Source organism: Schistocerca nitens, chromosome 1 (genome assembly GCF_023898315.1).
Source record: "Schistocerca nitens isolate TAMUIC-IGC-003100 chromosome 1, iqSchNite1.1, whole genome shotgun sequence".
Taxonomy (NCBI): Eukaryota; Metazoa; Arthropoda; class Insecta; order Orthoptera; family Acrididae; genus Schistocerca; species Schistocerca nitens.
This window is the reverse complement of record NC_064614.1, coordinates 1,267,669,190-1,267,690,408: the sequence shown is the minus strand read 5'-3', so window position 1 is coordinate 1,267,690,408 and position 21,219 is coordinate 1,267,669,190. Positions and strand designations below refer to the sequence as shown.

Below are 21,219 nucleotides of genomic sequence, written 5' to 3'. Positions count from 1 at the left end.
ATTGACACATAGTAAGCATGGTTCAAATAATTATCATTCTTGGGAAACACAACTGGCCCTTTATTCACATGAAGCATTGAGTGCTCTCGTCAAGGGATCTCAAGTCAATTACATATTTCTAGGGAGTTTTGATACTGTTACTCATATGCAACTTCTAATCAGACTGTGTGTGCCTCTGGAGTATTATCTCCGTTGTGCGAATGGGTTTGTGATTTCAGCGATTTGGGAGTGGGGCAGGAAAGGGGGGGGGGGGGGGGCGAGAAGCGTGGTGCTGTCTTGTGACTCGCTGATCTTTCAAAGTGCCGCCGCGCAGTTACGCGCATCCTCTATATGCGGCGCTGTCTGCCAGCCATGCAGCAGCCGCGTCACCTGAGCAGCCAGCCAGCCAGCGGCCGCTAGACTTGGACTCAGTGCTGATTTGAAAGTTACCATGTACACGTCTTACTATGTCTACTTGCTCTGTGACTTACATGTGTTGTGTCGTTTTTGGAATATATGTGTTCAACTTGACGTTATAGCAATTGGCGACGAGAATGGGATTTTTCCTTTTCATCGTTGACCCACAGGTTTCCGTGGCTACTTTCGAGCAACTATTGCGAGGTCTCATTGTACAGCAAATGCTTCTCACATCGGTGATTTGCGATTTCGTCGCGGCATCAAATGCAGGGCATTTCTCGTCGTTGTCTATACCTCCTTTTCCTCCTTACGACGAGACAGCGGAAGACTGGTCTGATTACTAAAAACGTCTTCGACAGCACTTCTTGGCATTTCATGTCATGAATGAACAAGCATGTAAGTCTCTGTTCCTTTCATGGATTTCACCGCATATGTTTCGGTTGTTCTCGCAATTGGCTCCTTTGAAAGATCCTGCGTCTTTGTCCTTTGCTGGAATGTGCTTACTTCTGTCAGTCTATTTTCAGAAGCAAACGCGTGTGGTAGCCTCTCGTGTTGCCTTTCATCACTGTCAAAAACAACCGAATCAATCCTATTGCACTTGGGCTGCTGAACTTCACGGCCTCAGTAGAAAGTGTCAATTTGTTACTGAAGTTCACAAAGAATCCTACGCCTATTCCATGGGACGGGATGCTATTATCTGGTTGGCGCCCGACAAAGAAGTTAGGCAACGTGCCCTTCAGTTGCCAAATCCGACTCTAGATGAAGTCCTATCCATCGCGCAGTCGTTTGAAATTTCTCGCACCGCTGGAGTGCAAATAGAGGTGTGGGGTGACGTTGGGAAAATACAACCTCTGTGCGCTGTTGACGACGCGTGCGGCATGTACCCGCCAGACGACATGGCCGCAGTACGCTCTCAAGCACAGCCTCGGCCTACCCGTAAACAAACCTATAAGAAACTGCAGCAAAACCCCTGGTAACTTCCTTCATGTCCACGGTGTTTTACGAAATATTCACGGGAGGATTGGCCCCCACGTTGGGCCGTGTGTCACACTTGCAAAAAGAAGGGTCATGTGTCATCCGTTTGAAATCCGACCGCATACCTGATGTTTATGACCGTGACGCTGATTCTGCTTCTGTGTTGTCTGTCAATGGTACTTCTTCCCTTTCAGGGAAGTTATTCATCACTGTCCAAATACTTGGTCGGGATGTTCGCATGCAGTTGGATACTGGTTCTGCTGCCACTATCATCTATTCTCAGACGTATCTTCAGTTAGGTTCTTCAATCCTATCACCTGTCACTTGGCAATTATGGATGTACAATAAACAGAAGATTTCTCTCTTGGGACAATTTAATACTGAGGAATCTTACAAATCCGTCGTTCGCTCTGTTACCATATTTGTGGTCGACCATAGTAACGCGGAAAATCTTTTTGGTTTCGATGCCTTTCGCGTTTTTGGGTTCTCCATAGATGACTCTGTCAATATCGTCTCTGATGCTATTCCTTATGCTCAATTGGATTCCTTGTCAACGACATTTTTGTCCCTTTTTTTTTCTCCTGTGTTAGGCCGTGCAAACGATTTTGAAGCTCATATCACGCTCAAACCCACTGCTCGGCCTAAATTTTTTTGGGCTCGGCCCATTCCGGTGGCCCTTCATGATCGGGACAAACGGGAGCTGGATCGTCTCACTGCTTCAGGGGTCTTGCTTCCTGTCACTTCCAGTGAGTGGTTCTCTCCTGCCGTTGTTGTTGCTAAGCCCAATGGTGATATTCATCTCTGTGGCGATTTCAAAGCCACTGTATATGCTCAATGCCTCATCGACACTTACCCTATGCCCCGACCTGAAGAATTGTTCACTAAACTTGTTGGAGGCCAGTATTTTTCTAAAATTGACCTGTCAGAAGCTTATTATCAACTTCCTCTCAACGCTGCTCCCCGGCACTTTCTGGTCCTTAGCACGCCTTTCGGCCTCAATCAATACCAACGATTGCCATTTGGGGTTGCCAGTGTCCCTGCTCTCTTTCAATGATTCTTGGAACAATTATTGCTTCTTGTCCCTGGGTATATAAATTACCAGGACGACGTTGTTGTCACTGGCTCCCCCATTGAAAAACATCTTCAGAATCTCCGCACACTTTTTCATGTCTTACAGACTGCCGGTCTTAAGTGTAACCTTAAGAAATCAAAATTTTTTCAGGCATCTATCACGTACTTGGGGTTCCAACTCTCTCAGGATGGTATTCGTCCACTTCAGCAGACTGTCGCTGCGATCGATGCCCTTCCTCGCCCTACATCTGTTAAGGAACTTCCAGGTCTTCTTGGGGAAAATAGCATACTATCACAGGTTTTACCGTCTGCGGCTTCGGTGGCTCAGCCGTTGCATCGACTGTTGCATAAAAACGTGCCTTTTCACTGGTCTACGTCATGCGATGCGGCTTTCGAGAAATTGAAGACTGTGCTGAAACAGGCCCCGTGCCTGGCTGCCTATCGACCTGGCCAACATCTTGTTCTTGCCACGGACGCCTCTCAATACAGGGTCGGTGCAGTCCTTGCGCACCGTTTTTCTGACAGTTCTGAACAACCCATTGCTTATGCCTCCAAAACTTTCACAGATGCCTAACAAAAATATTCTCAAATTGAAAAGAAGCTTTGGCCCTTATTTATGCTCTTCATAAGTTTGTTGTTTTTCTTTATGGGTCCAAATTTCATCTTGTTAAGGACCACAGGCCGCTTGTTTCCTTGGTTCATCCATTAACGTCGCTTCCCAACAAGGCTGCACACCGCCTCAAGCGTTGGGCTCTTTACTTGTCTCGTTTCAATTATGAGATTCATTTCCAGCCGACGGCTCAACATGCGAATGCTGATGCACTGTCTCGCCTTGCCATGGGTCCTGATCTGGCATTCGACAGGGACGAACTTTTGTGTTTCCACCTGGATGTTGCAGAACAGCGGGTTGTGGACGGGTTCCCCATCACCGGGGACCGGCTGGCGGCTGCTTCGGGTTCTGATCCTACCCTCTCCCGGGTTTTATGCTGTATTGTGAAGGGTTGGCCAGATCGTCCGTCTGCTAAGACGTCTGATCCGTTGCGGAACTACTAAGCTTTGCGCTACTGCCTCACAGCTAGGGATGGTGTAATCCTCCTTTCCACCGACAATGCTTTCCTGCGTGTTGTGGTACCTGCGTCTTTGCGTGCTTCGGTCTTGCGCCTCCTTCACCAAGGGCACTGGGGTGTGTCTTGCACAAAATCTCTGGCGCGCCGTCATGTGTACTGGCCCGGCATCGACTCTGAAATCGCACACATGGTCGCTGCCTGCGGCCCTTGTGCGTCACAGTCCGCTGCCCCGAAGTCATCTTTGTCACTGTGGCCTTCACCTGAGAAGCCTGGGAGCGTATTTATGCTGACTTCGCGGGACCTGTTTAAGGTACTTATTGGCTACTCGTTATTGACGCCTACTCTAACTTTCCTTTCATTGTCCATTGCACTGCGGCAACCACAAGTGCTCTAGCTTGCATTTGCTCTTTGGAAGGCCTTCCCTCTCCTCTTGTTGCTGATAATGGTCCGCAATTTGCCTCTTCCGAATTTGCGGACTTTTGTGCCCGTCACGGCGTCATGCATGTCACGGCCTCTCTGTTCCATCCACAGTCAAACTGTGAGGCTGAACGACTGGTCCGCACATTTAAGGCTCAGATGAGGAAACTCCTGCTGCTGATGATGCGCTTCTCCAATTTCTGGCTTCTTACCGTTTCACCCCCATGGGTGACCACAGCCCGGCCGAGCTCTTACATGGCCGACAGCCCCGCACGCTACTTCATCTTCTGCAGCCTTCCACCTCACGGCTGTGGTTGCCTTCGCTTGGCTGGTTCACCGCCGGCAACCTTGTGTGGGTATGGGGATATTGCAGGCGGCCAAAATGGAGTCCTGGCTGCATCTTACGACACCGTGGCCGACGCCTGTATGAAATCCCGGTGGACACGGGTGTTGCAGTGCGTCATTTGGACCAGCTTAGGCCTCGTGTGCCGGTAACGCCTGTTCCGAATGTCGCTACACCACCTTCGGTTCTACCTGACGCTCAGGATCTTGGCATTTCACATTACTCACAACGCAGCCCTCTCACCATCATCTCAGTGCCAGCACAAGAACAGATGCCACCAGGAGACGTGCTCATGCAGGAACCAGATGACCATCATCTGTCGGAGCACCTCTACTTGCCTCCTTCTCCTACGGATGCCGACACATTGCCCATGTCTCCTGTTATAACAACTGGACTTGCCGCAATGGGCAGATTGGTGCACGGGGCCCCAACAGATTCGACCCCTACGTCTCCTGTCATCTCGACCCGTTGTCATCCGTCCGTATGGGAAGCCTCCTCCTCGAGACTTTACGGCCAGTCAAACAACACCTATGGACGTTAGCAATCTACAGGCCACCTCCATCAAGACCAGTGCAAAAAATTCAAAGTGGGGAAAAAGTGTTGTGACTCGCCGATCTTTCAAAGAGCCGCCGCGCAGTTACGCGTGTCCTGTACATGTTGCGCTGTCTGCTAGCCAAGCAGCAGCAGCGCCACCTGAGCGGCCAGCCAGCCAGCGGCCGCTAGACTTGGACTCAGTGCTGATTTGAATGTTACCGTGTACACATGTCTTACTATGTCTACTTGCTCTGTGACTTACATTTGTTGTGTCGTTTTTGAAATATATGTGTTCAACTTGACGTTATAACAGCAGCGTTGGGAAGCTGTGTCTGTGGGTTGGGGGGGGGGGGGGGGAGAGGAGAGACTGGTGGATGTGTTGGCAGAGAGTAGCGTGCAATGAGGGTGAGGGGACATGAATTGGTAGGAAATGATAGGACAGAGGGGGCAAAAACTGTTGGGTGGAGCATGTGGAGACAGTATGTTATCATAGGTTGAGGGCGGGAAAATTTCAGGATTGGAGAACTCCCATGTGCACAGTTCTTTCGCTGGTGGTGGAGGTAAGGATCCAGATGGCCCAGGTTGTGACGCAGCCATTGAAATGGTGATTATGAAGTTCAGCTGCATGTTGTTCTTGGCCACAGTTTGACAGTGGCCATTGGTAATTACCAAGAATCATCGCCTATCAAACACATGGGTCCCTAGTGATGTCTGTTGTATGTGTAAGTGGATGTCAACCATTCAACTCTGGTGGCACGAATTATGGTAAATGTTTAGGACCTCATTCATTGTGTACATGGACAGATACTCCTTTTAGCAATAGTTCCTTGGCAGATGTCTTTCTCTGAAAGATCAATAGTGGCTGCAGTTTTGTCCCATTAACACAGCAGGATAAAATGACTGTGTAATGAGTCTTTTCATGCCCTGAGGTTTTAACAGTAACACTTTTTGTGCCCTTGAAATCCACTTTTATATTTGCTGTATCTCCCACTGGAAGATGCTTGATAAGAAATTATAAGACACAGGTAAATAATAACAAGGGCTTATTACAACTGCAGTAGAGAGATTTAATAACAAAGGAAAACTCTTGTCAATAAAAAAAGAAAATAATACAGCTTCTCTGACACTAACAGGCATACGACTGTAACACACCGTGAACAAACGTAATGGTACGTGAAAACTGTGCCACTGATTATCCCTAAAGATGGAGGTTGAGCGTTCGATGTAGGTGGCTGGCAGGTATGCCTTGGGATATCGCTGGAAAGGTGCAGTTCCCACTGTGGTGGCTTCCAACCAGGCTCTTAATGGATTGGCCTCTAAAAACCGGCACATGAATTGGCCCAGAGCTCCGGTGGTGCAAACTGCCGATTTATTGACTTGCTCCACCATGTATAGTTAGGACAAGAAGGAATTCGTGCTGATCCAGTTCCACACAAGTGATATGGTGGAGGAAATAGGCCCATGGCACGGAGGACCTCTGGTGGTGCTTGTCCTGCCATCTATCGTTCTTGTTATGATCAACACAGTCAGGGAAGCAATGCTTTGTATATAAGTAAACCTGTTATGTTTCCTTGTCTGAGGGCTTGTGAATTCCTTTAGACAAAAGGTGGGTACATGACAGTATTAGATGGCACATTTCAACAATTTGTTCTTCGCACTCGGCTGGCATCTTCTGTGATACTTTGTCCTTGTTCTACGTACGAAGCCAATATCTTTTCATAAGTTGTGAACAACATTTGTTAGTGGATATTGCATTCACTTAATGAATTACTATTTTCAAAGAAACTGAAATTCCCACATGTCAGTTCTCTAAAATCCAAGTATAGATTTTTGCTTCAGGTTGTGGCCATGTAAGAGTTCCGCTTCTCACATTGTGTTTACTGTGAGGTGCTTTCTTTAACACTTTGGAGACCAAGCTAAGCCAAGCAGAGCTCGGGCTGCAATTTTGTTAAGAAGACTACACCCAAGTATAAGTCGAGCTGCAATTTTCTTGATGTGCAAGCCACCTATCTCTTGAAAACTGGACTCATTTTATTTGAGAACAATGTATGGACATCTTGTGTTCTGCCCTTTGACTGGTGCTGCCTTCTGTTATCAATTTATAGAATTATTTCAAAAGAAACATTAGCATACATAACAGCTGCTGTCGTGAATGGTTGAGTCAGTAAGATTGCACTGACGTAATTGTGTTCTTGTGTTTGTTAGGTTTTGCAGTTTGTTGTAATTCTGCTACAAATATGTCACATTTGTTGAGTGAGCAAGAAATTTTGGGAGCTAAAGATGAAGAAATTGATTAAAAACTCAACTTGCACTTTTTTCTTGTGAATATAATTATGTCATCATTACTTCAAAATTTGTAATCTATCAAGCAATTATAGTAAATATGAAGAATTAATCTTGAAGCTTGGCCCTTTTTTAGTATGTATTACTCTTGAAGATACACAATCACTTATTTGCCAGTAACACTTTAAAAAATGGCATGAATGGGTGGCCTGTTTCTTAGTCCCAGTATTCTTCTAAGTGGCCAGTCTCCAAAGCATTAAAACATCTTCCTGATCCAGCCAAGGACTTATCATTTTTTCAGTTAGAGGTTACCTGAAATGTCTTTGTGCATCCCTGTTTCCATGTCCTGTAGCATGTGTAATCGTACACAGCTTAAATGCAGTAGCATAACAATGCTGTTTTTTTTCTGCCATAGTTTTTAAATAAAACTACAGTATATATCTCCATACGAAACACAAGAAAAACTGAAGCTTTAACGAACAATATAAAAACCATTAACAATGGTGCACGTGCATCCACTGAACTCGATACAACAGGCATCTACTGAACTCTATACAACAGAAATGCTCAAAATTCACAAGGAATCTAACGGTGAATGTACTTCAAGCCGAAACATAGAAATTTTGAAGAAACGGAGCTTACAGGTACATACCTTAAATTGCTACTGGTACCTTAGACACATCTGATTTTTGGGTCTATTTTTGAAGCAAAAAAGTATATCTTATATGCTGGCAAATTTAGGCAGACAGTGCACCAAATCTGTAAGGAACAGTCAGATTTATCTGGAGTTAACAGGAGATAGTATGGAAGCTGTGCAACACCGCTAAATGCCAATTACACTGAAACTGGTGAATTTCAACAAAGGAAAATTTGCAATTGTTGGATACACAGTATTAATTAAACAAGAAAAATGGAGCTATGGTAATTTATAGGATCGGATCTTTTTATCATTGGGCTCTGTGTTGGAATATCTTATCAGTTTGTGTAGTTACAACAAAACAGTAGTAGGATTTACAACCTCGAGCACTTCTGTTAAATCTTTGTGTGGCTGTTATAATGTCATGAGTTCTTTGCAGTGTTGATGCTGTAATCATTAAGTTTTTCAGAGCTGACATTTTCTGCAAGTATTTTCGTGCCTTTATCATATAGCTTAGCTATATACTGTAGCATTCTAAAGTGCTGTTCCATGTAGTCTCTTGTTTATTGCTTCTAGTTTGTCTGTAGTGAATTCACATCATGAGTTTTTTCTGGTTTGTGTCCCCATGTTGAAGAATCAAGATGTATAAATTTACCCTAGTCTGTTAACTTTGTCTTTGTAACATGTTGTTTTCTTTTAGGCACTATGGATGTTGCGACAACAAAGATGATGAGTGTCCATATGGAAGCACTACTGCCGCCAACATCAATTGAATTAGATATTCAGCAAAATATTCAAGTAGCAGCGTTGCTTGGAATAGGTCTACTGTATGAAGGCACAGCACACCGTCGCATGGCTGAGGTGCTACTTTCAGAAATAGGTACTTTTATATTGATTTATAGCTTTGTGCTTACTTTATATCAATATAAGTGTGTGTGTGTTAGTAAAAGATATAGGAGGGTCAATGAAAAGACAAGGCCTAGTAGAAATCCTTGGATAAGACAAAAAATATTGAATTTAATGGATGAAAGGAGAAAATATAAATATTTGGTAAATGAAGCAGGCGAAAGGTAGTACCAAAGTCTAAAAAATGAGATTGACAGGAAGTGTGAAATGGCTAAGCAGGAATGGCAAAAGAACAAACGTTAAGATTTAGAAGCACATATCATGGGGAAAGATAGATACTATCTATAGGAAAATTAAAGAGACCTTTGGAGAAAAGAGAAGCAGCTGTATGAATATCAAGAGCTCAGATGGAAAACCAGTCCTAAAAAAAAAGAAGGGAAATCTGAAAGGAGTACATGGAGAGTCTATACAAGAGAAATGTATTCGAGGCCAGTGTTATAGAAATGGAAGAGAACATGGATGAAACTGAGATGGGAGATACAATACTGCAAGAAGTATTTGACAGAGCACTAAAAGACCCAAGTTGAAACAAGGCCCCAGAAGTGGACAACATTCTGTCACAGCTACTGATAACCTTGGGAGAGCCACGATAAAACTCTTCCAACTGGTGTGCAAGATATGTGAGACAGTGAGACAAGTGAAATACCTTCAGACTGCAAGACAGTATAATAATTCCAATTCCAATGAAAGCCGTTGCTGGCAGGTGTGAATATTACCAAACTGTCAGTTTAATAAATCATGATTGCAAAATATTAGCACAGATTCTTTACAGAAGAATGGTAAAATTGGTTGAAGCTGACCTTGGGGAAGGTCAGTTTGGATTCTGGAGAAATGCAGGAACATGTGAGGCTGTACTGACTCTTTGACTTCCTTTAGAAGATAAGTTAAGGAAAGGCAAACCTACATTTATAGCATTTGTAGACTGCGAGAAAGCTTTTTAAAGTGTTGACTGAAATACTCATTAAAATTCTGAAGGTAGCATGAGTAAGAAACAGGGAGTGAAAGGCTATTTATAACTTCAACGTAAACCAGACGGCAGTCATTAGAGTTGAGGTGAATGAAAGGGAAGCAGTTGTTGGAGAAGGAAGTGAGACAGTGTTATAGCCTGTTGCCGATGCTTTTCAGTCTGTACATTGAGCAAGCAGTAAAGGGGACCAAAGAAAAATTTGGAGTAGCAATTAAAGTTGAGGGAGAAGAAATAAAAACTTTGAGGTTTGCTGATGACATTGTAATTCTGTCAGAGACAGCAAAGGAGCAGTTTGAACTAAATGGGCAATTTTTGAAAGGAAAATACAAAATGAACAAAGTAATAGATGAATTTTGCTATTTGAGCAGCAAAAAAACTGATGATGGCCAAAGTAGGAAGGATGTAAAATGTAGACTGGATGGCAAGAAATGCGTTTCTGAGGAAGAGAAATTTCTCACGACTGTAGCCATCTATGGAAGTGAAACATGGACGATGTACAGTTTAGACATAAAGAGAATATAAGTTTAAGAAATGTGACGATATAGAAGAATGCTGAAGTTTAGACCGGTAGATCACGTAACTAATGAGGCGGTAGTGAATAGGTTTGGGGAGAAAAGAAACTTATGGCACCACCTGACTAGAATAAGGGATCAGTTGTTAGGACACATTCTGAGACATCAGAGGGATCACCAGTTTAGTACTTGAGGGAAGTGTGGGGGTAAAAATTGTGGAGGGAGATCAAGAGATGAATACAGGAGGCAGTCTGAATAGGATGTAGGGTGCAGTAGTTATTTGGAGATGAAGAGGATTGTACAGGATAGAGTAGCACAGAGAGCGGCATCAAACCAGATCTTTGGACTGAAGACCACAACAACAAAGCTGTTGGTGTATGGTAACGAATGCTTACAACTATGTTGAGTTCCTTGTTATGCAAAAGTATGATAATCTGTGTTGATCATCTTACCATTGTGAGCCCTATGTTACTAACTACATAAAGAGCCTAATGAATACTGCATGTCATTAACTAATCAGTTCGCCTGATACAGTGTTGATCAGATAGGAATATTGTTGCTCATGAAGAATATTATTGCTCATGAAGTACTAGTTCAAGTACTTAGTACTGTGGCCCTTTTCAACATCAAGGGGAAAAAGATATTAAGTTTGAAAGCTAAGAATTATATATTCACTCCTGTATTTGTTTTTGCCATGATCACACACAGTGTGAAAAATGCAAGTTCACCTATTATTCACACAGAGTATATACACCAGTTCTTCATATACAAGCATCAGGTACTTTGCTGGTTTTATTGGAAAAGACACATTGAATTTATTCGAAGAACAGAACGATTCTCGGATATAAAAGTAAAGCAATCATCAGTGTGGAGGCTGCATTGAAAACCACAGTTATATTGTAGGTGATAAATCTTTCTCCCTCTAGCCTGTGAACTGACTTATCAAGCCAATTGTGCATGGACCTACAATTTAGTATTGAATCCAAGTCATTGTGCTGTTGTACATTTTTTAGGTACACAAATCAAGTGAAAGTATCAGAAGATGACAGGAAAATAATATCAAAGACCATACGGAAATGGAAATGAGTGTTTGATGTCTTTGGCCGGGAGGCCCCTTACGGGGCAGGTCCGGGTGCCTTGGTGCAAGTCTTATTACATTCGATGCCACATTGGGCAACCTGCGTTCCAGATGGGGATGAAATGATGATGAAGACAACACAACACTCAGTCCCTGAGCAGAGAAAATCCCCAACCCAGCTGGGAATCGAACCCAGGCCCGTAGGACGGCAATCCGTCACACTGACCACTCAGCTATCGGGGCAGAAGAGAATCACAGTCCAAACTATTGGAGTGGATGGGTTGGGCCTTGCATCAGTTCACAGACAGAGATAGAACAGAACACTGACATTAAATATTTTACTTGTTCTGGAACTTTGGTTGTGGTGACAGATTGATCCATACTGTATGCCAATGTCCTGGTAAGGTTGAAACGTGATTGTTTGCTTATGAGGTGACAGAGCCCAAAAATGTGATGTCAAAAGAATAACTATAATTATTGTTATGGTGAATATGCGTTTTTGTTTTTCAGTGAGTGGTTTACATTAACAATTTCCATTATGTCATGGCTCAAAGCAGACAAATGGTGTCTGCCCATTCACTATTTCCTTTGGATTTATAGTGTAACACTTGCACCTTGAACCAACCTTACGATATGACAAAACAAAAACTTGGCACTTATCTAGTTTCATGAGCTTACTTTGTGAAATTTGAAAGCCAATTTGTCATAGTATTGTATGAGAATATGCTTATTCATTTATTTATATAATAAATTCTGTATTGAAATTAAGTTTTGAGGTCATTTATACTGCATGTCAAAAAAAGTGAAACAACGAGAATGGGAAGAGGTCACAATATGAAATTTCATGTAATAGAGGGCATGTGATGTTATTGTAGTGATTGCAAAATTGAGTAAAATTTATAAAGAACTTGGCAGTAAGAGCCCACTTATCAAGATGATTCTGCAGCCCTCCTGTCCTGAATGCATGAACTGTTTCTGTTAGGAAGGGTGTCATAAGGCAACTGTATCCTCTCATGAGGCAAGCTAGCCCACAACTATTATAACAGATATTCTGAATACTAGCATTGGAACAGAGTTGACACCTGAGCTGAACACACACATGTTCTATCAAGGACTGATCTGAGGATCTTGCTGGCTGTGGGAATACTTCAACATCATGGAGACAGTTCACGGAGACGTCCCACGTGTGGATGAGCATTGTCACTGTCCTGTTGAAAAGTGGCTCCACAATACTGCCATGTAAGAGGTAATACACGACAACGTAGGATGTCCCTGATGTAGATTGTGCTGTCAGAATACCCTTAGTCACTACCAGCCGTGACCGGAAATCGTACCCAGTGGCTCCCCACACCATTATGCCAGGAGTAACAAGGCTTTGCTTCTCCAGAACAATCGAAGACTGGGACCTCACCACCGGTCACCTCCATACTTGTTGATTTTGAGAAAAAAATATTTTTAATTGTTTAAACAAAATATTTTAGAGCTACAAGATGCAGTGTACTAAAAATGCTTGTACTCACTAATGCTGTTCATCCAGGATAGTGCAGAACCACGATGCATTGCTGAGCACAATACAGTGCCATTCGTCAGCAATCTGCGGTTCCCAGTCCTGGCACCACTCCATGGTGTTAACAGCAGCCTATGCACGAGATGGTAATTTCCTAGTCCGGCTGCTGCTAGTTTCCGGCCAACAGTGTGGAGTGACATAGTAAGTTACTTCTTGTTGTGAAGGAATTGCAGTGTGCTTGGCCACTATATGGTGATTGTCACCTGTGGCGGTCAAATGCGTTCAGCCAGAACCTTGGCTTGGAGTTCTGATGAAGTCTAATATCAGGCCACTGTCACATCGTAATTCCCCATAAATCTGTATTTTGCATGATCTGACCATCAGGCCAAGTTGAGACCCACTTTCAAACTTTGTCACATGCTGATAAAGCTGCCTCGCATGAGTAATCAGCATCTCTGTACCCTTTACTTGACATCTGACACTATTCCTGCCCCATATGTACCCTACCAAGCCTGATAACAACACTAAAAGCAAACTGCACTAATGCACTCTGGTGACCATTCTACCTGTCAAAGAGAATTGCCACTTTAATTATTTATGCACCCACTGATGGTATATATGTCTACCAAGTTACATTGACATCTGACCATGGCTTCCAGGTGCTTAACTTTCTGGTCAGGCAGTGTATAAATCAATTCACCAATTACTTTAATACTGTAGAACATCCACTGTTTGTGTTTTTTTCATTTAATAATATTTGATAATCCAATACCATTAGAAGTATATATTGCAAAATCACTTTACTGTTTGCATGTTATATAATCATAACATGAGTAATCTCTGCACTGTTACAGAACATTCTGAAGTATGTCTTTCTGATTACTAGTATACTGTCTGTCCAGATAGTAAACGCTGTTTGTAAAAAGAGGGCAGGTGCCAATAAATATGTCACCACACCAAGAGCTTAATAAGTCAAGTTTGCAAAATTATTAACTCTGATGTTGTATATAAGAATTAAGTGACTGATATGTGGAGAAATGTTGGAACAGGCAAGACAATGCCAACCCTAGAACTTATTTTAGTAGATAGATTGAAGAAACACAAATCTATATGTATGGCATTTGTAGATTTAGGAGAAGATTTTGGCAATATTGAGTAGAATTCCAAATTTATAAGAGATAAAATACAGGTAGTGAAAGATTATCCGCAATTCACAGAAACCAAACGGAAGTCGCATGAGTTGAAGGACATGAAAGGGAGGCTGTAATTGAGAAGGGACTGAGATAAGGTTGCAGGCTGTTACCCTTGTTATTGTCTGTACACAGTGAGAAATTTAGAGAGAGTATTAAATATTAAAGTTTAGGGATAAGAAATAAACACAGTAAGATTCAGCAAAAGATTGCAAAATTCTTGGATGACCGGTTGAATGGAAAGGATAGTGTCTTGGAAAGAAGTTACAAGATGAATATCAATAAAAGCAGAATGATGTTAATTGAGTGTAGTTGATTTAAATCTGATACTGAGTTACTGACCATGACTGAAGTAGAGATGACATACAATCAGATTGGAAATAGCTAAAACAAGCTTTTCTGAAAATGAGATGTGTATTGACACCTAATATAAATTTAAGTGTTAGGTAGACTTTTCTGAAAGTGTTTGTTTGGAGTGTAGCATTATATGGAAGTGGGAGGAGACTAGAAGTTTTCAAAATGTGAGTTACAGAAGAATGTTGAGGATTAAATGGATAGATGGGGCACTTAGTGAATATGTACTGAATTGAATTCGAAAGAATTCAGCACTACCTGACTAAAACTGTTTGTTCGCAGAAGTGGTTACTTGTGACTATGAGACGTGATTATGAGCATAGTTACATGATTAATCTCTATATGGGCAGTGTTATGGAGGCGCATCCATGACAAGGTGACAATAGGCGACTATTGACTGATCCACTTGGAATGAAATTAGTCGCTTGTAATTGCTTGTTGCTAGTACCCATCTGCTGCAGACACTTGTTATGGATGTAGATTGTGAAAAATGATTAGTATAGTGAGCTTCTGCACTTTCAGTTTGCGGTAGCGTTCTCGCTTCCCGCACCCGGGTTCCCGGGTTCGATTCCCGGTTGGGTCAGGGATTTTCTCTGCCTCGTGATGACTGGGTGTTGTGTGATGTCCTTAGGTTGGTTAGGTTTAAGTAGTTCTAAGTTCTAGGGGTCTGATGACCATAGATGTTAAGTCCCATAGTGCTCAGAGCCATTTGAACCACTTTCAGTTTGTGGTTGCTATTGTAATTCCACAGTATACTGCTAAACTTTTTTAGCAACAACAAAATTTTACACATTTAACAGTCAAATTAGCAAAATCTGTGTTGACCTGAATACATGTTGGAAGCATTTGCCACTTACCATTTTTGATACCGTAGATAGACTCAGTAACTTACTGTGTCTTTGAAAGGCATTTATCAAAATGTTGCCTTTGATGGCCTAAGTTGTGATGCAGAAAATGGCCATGTTAGATATTTTAAGAGGATATACTTCATCATGTATTAATCAAAGAACTTTTGGGGCCTGTTCTTGAAATCCTCACAATGATGCTGGATATCTCCCATAGATTTGTTTTTAACTAGTTTTGGTTTACTCAACACTTACAATTTCCTTTACCAGTTTGCATCAGACTCCTTGTCAGGTATGGATTGTCCAAAAAGTAAGTCATATCCACAGACTTCTCACTCACTGCAGTGTTTTGATCAACTGCCTACAGACACCAGTCACAAACTGAGAGCTCTGTGAAGTCACTTACAGCAGATTATCCCATTCATTGGACAATTCAGGTCACATATAATCATGTCCTCCCATAGTCTGGCATCAGCAGCCAGAGACAATGATCATGTGTGTGAGTTGTGCTTTTTTGAATACGTGTGTGTTTTCTACTTGAGAAAAAGACCTTTCAGCCAGAAGCTCCAATGTCTCATGTATGGCAAGTAGCAGTCTATCCTTTTCATAATGTTGTCTTTATTCCATCCTGGATTTTCTGTTGTTTGATTATTTTTGTAGTAGCTTATTCAAGTTGACAAGCAACTTGAGAATGGATAAGTTGACAGGACACATCCAAAAACAGCAACAACAATGTAGATCATATTTGGGGGAATTGCAATAAGATATTGTTCTTCCTTCAGTATTTTCAAGTAATGCACATATCATTTTCACTGCTACAGTGAATAAAAGATAAAGGAAGTTGGGTGGGTCAAAGTTTAACATTACATCATGACTGCGCTCTCTCACATTTGGTGTGTTTGGTTGTCTAGTGTTATTTGCTATCAGTGATGTGGCTGCTCTCATTTTTTCTTCTGAAATCTCTGGTATCAGATTGCTGTAGAGATTGAATGCCCACCAGATGAGATGGACCTTGATAGCTGATAGACGGCACTGTGGCTGTGCTGCATGCACATTAAGAGCGGGACACCATCTCATCACAGGAGTGCATCGGCTGGTATTTAAACCGTAGAACTGTTGGATAGCTACCTTGTGTGTCACCTGATTACTCTCTCTGGTTGCATCTTGGATTTGTCTCTCTGCTGTTCTTGATCTTACTGTCATCATTGTGGCAACTGCTTTGCACAATGCCTCAGTGTCGTAATGTTTTTGTCATTATCCTGGTGTGTTTTCTAGTCCATTGTCTGTCTGTTGCATATTATTCTCCGTACTGTTGGTATGGGTTACTCATCTGCAGGCAGCTCTCCCACCTGGCAACTCCCTATGATTCCGCATTCACCAATGTGTGCACCAATATCCTGAAATTAAGTGAAACTTGAGAATGCCTGGAGGAGGTCACCTTCTTGTCATTATGACATCTCAAGTTACACGCCTATGATGGCACCCCCATATCATGGGCCGATACCCAACCAGTGGTAGCTCATTTGTTCTTCTTTACAGGACGACCACCTGGTCCAGAAATGGAGAATAGTGATGATCGCGAGTCCTACTCTTTGGCAGCTGGCTTGGCTTTGGGGCTTGTTGTACTGTGCCAGGGGCAAGAACTAGATGGCCTCAATGACCTTGCTATACCAGACAGACTACATCATTATATGGTGGGTGGACATCGCCGGCCCCTTACAGGTCTGTTCTTTAATTTGGCGTGCAATCTGGGATACTAACAGCTAATTTTGTGTGTTCCTATTAACAAAAATCAGTGTGCTTGATTTAGGCTCCCAAAAAGAAAAGTATAAATCTCCAAGCTACCAGATTCGTGAAGGTGATGCTGTTAACATTGATGTCACAAGTCCAGGTGCCACCTTAGCTTTGGGAATGATGTTTTTCAACACTGGAAACAGGTCTGTGGAGAACAAATATTTTTATAAAAAACTGTATACTCACAAACCAAGGCTTATGTATTTGTGTTTAATTTCAGGGCAGTTGCAGATTGGATGAAAGCTCCAGATACACAGTACCTCCTTGATTTTGTGCGCCCAGATTTCCTATTACTTAGAATTGTGTCTCGGTCACTTATATTGTGGGATTCAATACTGCCTACTGTAGAATGGGTGGAATCAAATGTTCCTGATAGTATTCGTCCGTGTTGTTTAGTAAAACCACCAAGAATTACACCTCAGAATATTGATTATGAAACAATGAAGTAAGTATATCATCTTCTAGAGTTTGATTGTTTTAGTGGCATTGATGGACACTACATTAAGTATAGACTGTGGTTTCAGTAAATATAACCTTCAGTATTGCTATTCCTAAATCACATCAAGCAAATATAGTATGATTTGTGCGACAACACAATCACCAGTTTCCTTCCTCATCCTAGTCCATCTCTGGCAGTGCTTTGTCTCTGACAACCTCGGTGTTGATGTGATGTGGAACTGTAAAATACGTTTCTTCAGTTTTGTTGCCTGTATCCTGATATTTGCTGTAGAATACCATAGGCATTACTAGTTCCTTCCTACCAAGTCATGGTAGTCCAGAGCTCTCTTGGAATTAATAAATGTTAGAATAATTATGTGCATATCATTTGTGGCTAAAGGTCTCTTGAGTTTCTGCTGCACAGGAAACATCCAATATTAAATTCTACAATACATAATTACAAAGACACAGTATTTTTGACAGTATTTACCTTTAGCAGGCAAAATTCCAGCACTGCCTATTAACACATGTAAAAGTAAAAACACTTATAATAGTTTTTGGAACTATTAGTTCAGGGAGGAAAGAGGGCATACTGGTGAAGGTTATAAAGTAATAGTGGGAAACTCCCCAGGATGAGAGGAGCCCACCTGTTATGAAGATGAGAGATAATCTCAAATTCCCTTTGTCATCACAACTGAAGGTCAGCTATTCTGTCTCATTGTAATTTTAATGCCTGCAAGGATTCAGAAACAACATTTATGATATCCCATGTGCTGCTTTGTAACACAATGAACAGGTTTTGTATCATTGCAGTGGTAAGCAAATGAGGGAGGAGTTTTGAGAATGGAAACAAAGCTCACAGTACAGTTTTCTATTTTTATATTAATGGATGTGAGTAAAAATTACAGTGAATATCAAAATGAGGGCACTTGCAATATATGTCGAAAAAAATCCTTGTTTTATAGCTCCAATCTGTGACTTTAATCATACACTGCTTTTCTCATAACTTCAGGATATTTAAGCTCCACACCAATAAAATCTGACTTAGGTCATAGTAATACATGATTTAAAGAACAGTGTGCTGGCCTTTCATGAATGTAGAAGTCTACAGAACATGTGATGACACTCCTGGGCACAGTGTGTTTAAGAAGGCCCTTGTATTGCCAATACCTGAACACTTTGTCTCACTGTTGTGTAAATGAGAAGGTTTGGTGGTCCATATGTAAGTACGAGAGCATCATCTAATAAATTTCGAAAACACGGGATTAAGTGAAGAGCAACAAAGTGGAAGATCAGTTGCAAGTGACCCAGTTATACAGTCCATGCATCTGTGACCATCATCATCATCATCATCATCATCATCATCATTTAAGACTGATTATGCCTTTCAGCATTCAGTCTGGAGTCCCACTTATAAAATTCCTCCATGATCCCCTATTCAGTGCTAACATTGGTGCCTCTTCTGATGTTAAGCTTATTACTTCAAAATCATTCTTAACCGAATCCAGGTATCTTCTCCTTGGTCTACCCCGACTCCTCCTACCCTCTACTGCTGAACCCATGAGTCTCTTGGGTAACCTTGCTTCTCCCATGCGTGTAACATAACCCCACCATCTAGGCCTGTTCACCTGACTGCTACACCTATAGAGTTCATTCCCAGTTTTTTTTATTTCCTCATTATGGACACCCTCCTGCCATTGTTCCCATCTACTAGTACCTGCAATCATCCTAGCTACTTTCACATCCGTAACCTCAACCTTATTGATAAGGTAACCTGAATCCACACAGCTTTCGCTCCCATACAACAAAGTTGGTCAAAAGATTGAATGGTGCACAGATAACTTAGTCTTGGTACTGACTTCCTTCTTGCAGAAGAGAGTAGATCATAGCTGAGTGCTCACTGCATTAACTTTCCTACACCTCGCTTCCAGTTCTTTCACTATGTTGCCATCCTGTGAGAATATGCATCCTAAGTACTTGAAGCCGTTCACCTGTTCTAACTTTGTTCCTCCTATTTGGCACTCAATCCGTTTATATCTCTTTCCCACTGACATTACTTTCGTTTTGGAGATGCTAATCTTCATACCATAGTCCTTACATTTCTGATCTAGCTCTGAAATATTACTTTGCAAACTTTCAATCGAATCTGCCATCACAACTAAGTCATCCACATATGCGAGACTGCTTATTTTGTGTTCACATATCTTAATCTCACCCAGCCAGTCTATTGTTTTCAACATATGATCCATAAATAATATGAACAACAGTGGAGACAGGTTGCAGCCTTGTCTTACCCCTGAAACTACTCTGAAGCATGAACTCAATTTAGCGTCAACTCTAACTGCTGCCTGACTATCTATGTAAAGACCTTTAACTGCTTGCAAAAGTTTGCCTCCTATTCCATAATCTCGTAGAACAGACAATAACTTCCTCCTAGGAACCTGGTCATATGCCTTTTCTAGATCTATAAAGCATAGATACAATTCCCTGTTCCACTTGTAACACTTCTCCATTATTTGCCGTAAGCTAAAGATCTGGTCCTGACAACCTCTAAGAGGCCTAAACCCACACTGATTTTCATCCAATTTATCCTCAACTAATACTCGCACTTTCCTTTCAACAATACCTGAGAAGATTTTACCCACAACGCTGATTAAAGAGATACCTCTGTAGTTGTTACAATCTTTTTTGTTTCCATGTTTAAAGATTGGTGTGATTACTGCTTTCGTCCAGTCTGATGGAACCTGTCCCATCTCCCACGCCATTTCAATTATCCTGTGTAGCCATTTAAGACCTGACATTCCACTGTATTTGATGATTTCCGACTTAATTTCATCCACCCCAGCCGCTTTATTGCCCTGTAATCTATTGACCATTTTCTCCACTTCCTCAAATGTGATCCTATTTCCATCATCATTCCTATCCCATTGTACATCGAAATCTGAAACTTTACTGATCGTATTTTCACCTACATTGAGCAACTCTGCAAAATATTCCCTCCATCTGCCCAGGGCATCAACAGGATTCACCAGCAGTTTTCCTGACCTGTCCAAAGTACTTGTCATTTCCTTCTTACCTCCCTTTCGAAGACTGCTAATTACACTCCAGAATGGTTTTCCAGCAGCTTGACCCAAAGTCTCCAACCTGTTTCCAAAGTCTTCCCAAGATTTCTTCTTGGATGCTGCAATTATCTGTTTGGCTTTGTTTCTTTCTTCAACATAACTTTCTCTGTCTACCTGAGTTCTAGTATGTAGCCATTTTTGATACACCTTCTTTTTCCTTTTACAGGCTGCCTTGACTGTGTCATTCCACCAAGCTGTTTGCTTCGTCGTACCTTTGCACACTACTGTTCCAAGACATTCTTTAGCCACTTGTAGTACTGTGTCCTTGTACCATGTCCATTCCTTTTCCAATGACTGTAATTGACTACATTCAACTAACTGGTACCTTTCTGAGATCACTGTTATGTACTTGTGCCTGATTTCCTTATCCTGAAGTTTCTCCACTATTATCCTCCTACATATGGACCTGACCTCCTGCACTTTCGGCGTCACAATACCAATTTCACTGCAGATTAAATAGTGATCAGTGTCATCAAAGAATCCCCTGAATACATGTGTGTCCCTCACAGCCTTCCTGAATTTCTGATCTGTTATTATATAGTCAATGACAGATCTGGTTCCCCTGCCTTCCCAAGTATACTGGTGAATGTTCTTATGTTTAAAAAAGGAGTTTGTGATTACTAAGCCCATACTGGCACAGAAATCCAAGAGTTGTTTCCCGTTCCTGTCGGCCTCCATATCCTCTCCAAATTTACCCATAACCTTTTCATACCCTTCTGTTCGATTTCCAATCCTGGCATTAAAATCATACATGAGCAGAACACTGTCCTTGTCCTTTACTCT

General features: G+C 41.9%; 1 protein-coding gene across 2 annotated transcripts in view; it reads left to right on the top strand.

Moving 5' to 3' along the window:
• The window catches only part of LOC126201939 (anaphase-promoting complex subunit 1), a 367,756-nt gene that overhangs the window by 210,491 nt on the left and 136,046 nt on the right, over nt 1-21,219 (top strand). For both annotated transcript variants that reach the window (XM_049936824.1, XM_049936823.1), the window contains exons 22-25: nt 8,424-8,603; nt 16,622-16,804; nt 16,893-17,019; nt 17,097-17,321. In XM_049936824.1, the coding sequence (XP_049792781.1) occupies nt 8,424-8,603; nt 16,622-16,804; nt 16,893-17,019; nt 17,097-17,321 (715 nt within the window). The remainder of the gene's footprint in view (nt 1-8,423; nt 8,604-16,621; nt 16,805-16,892; nt 17,020-17,096; nt 17,322-21,219) is intronic.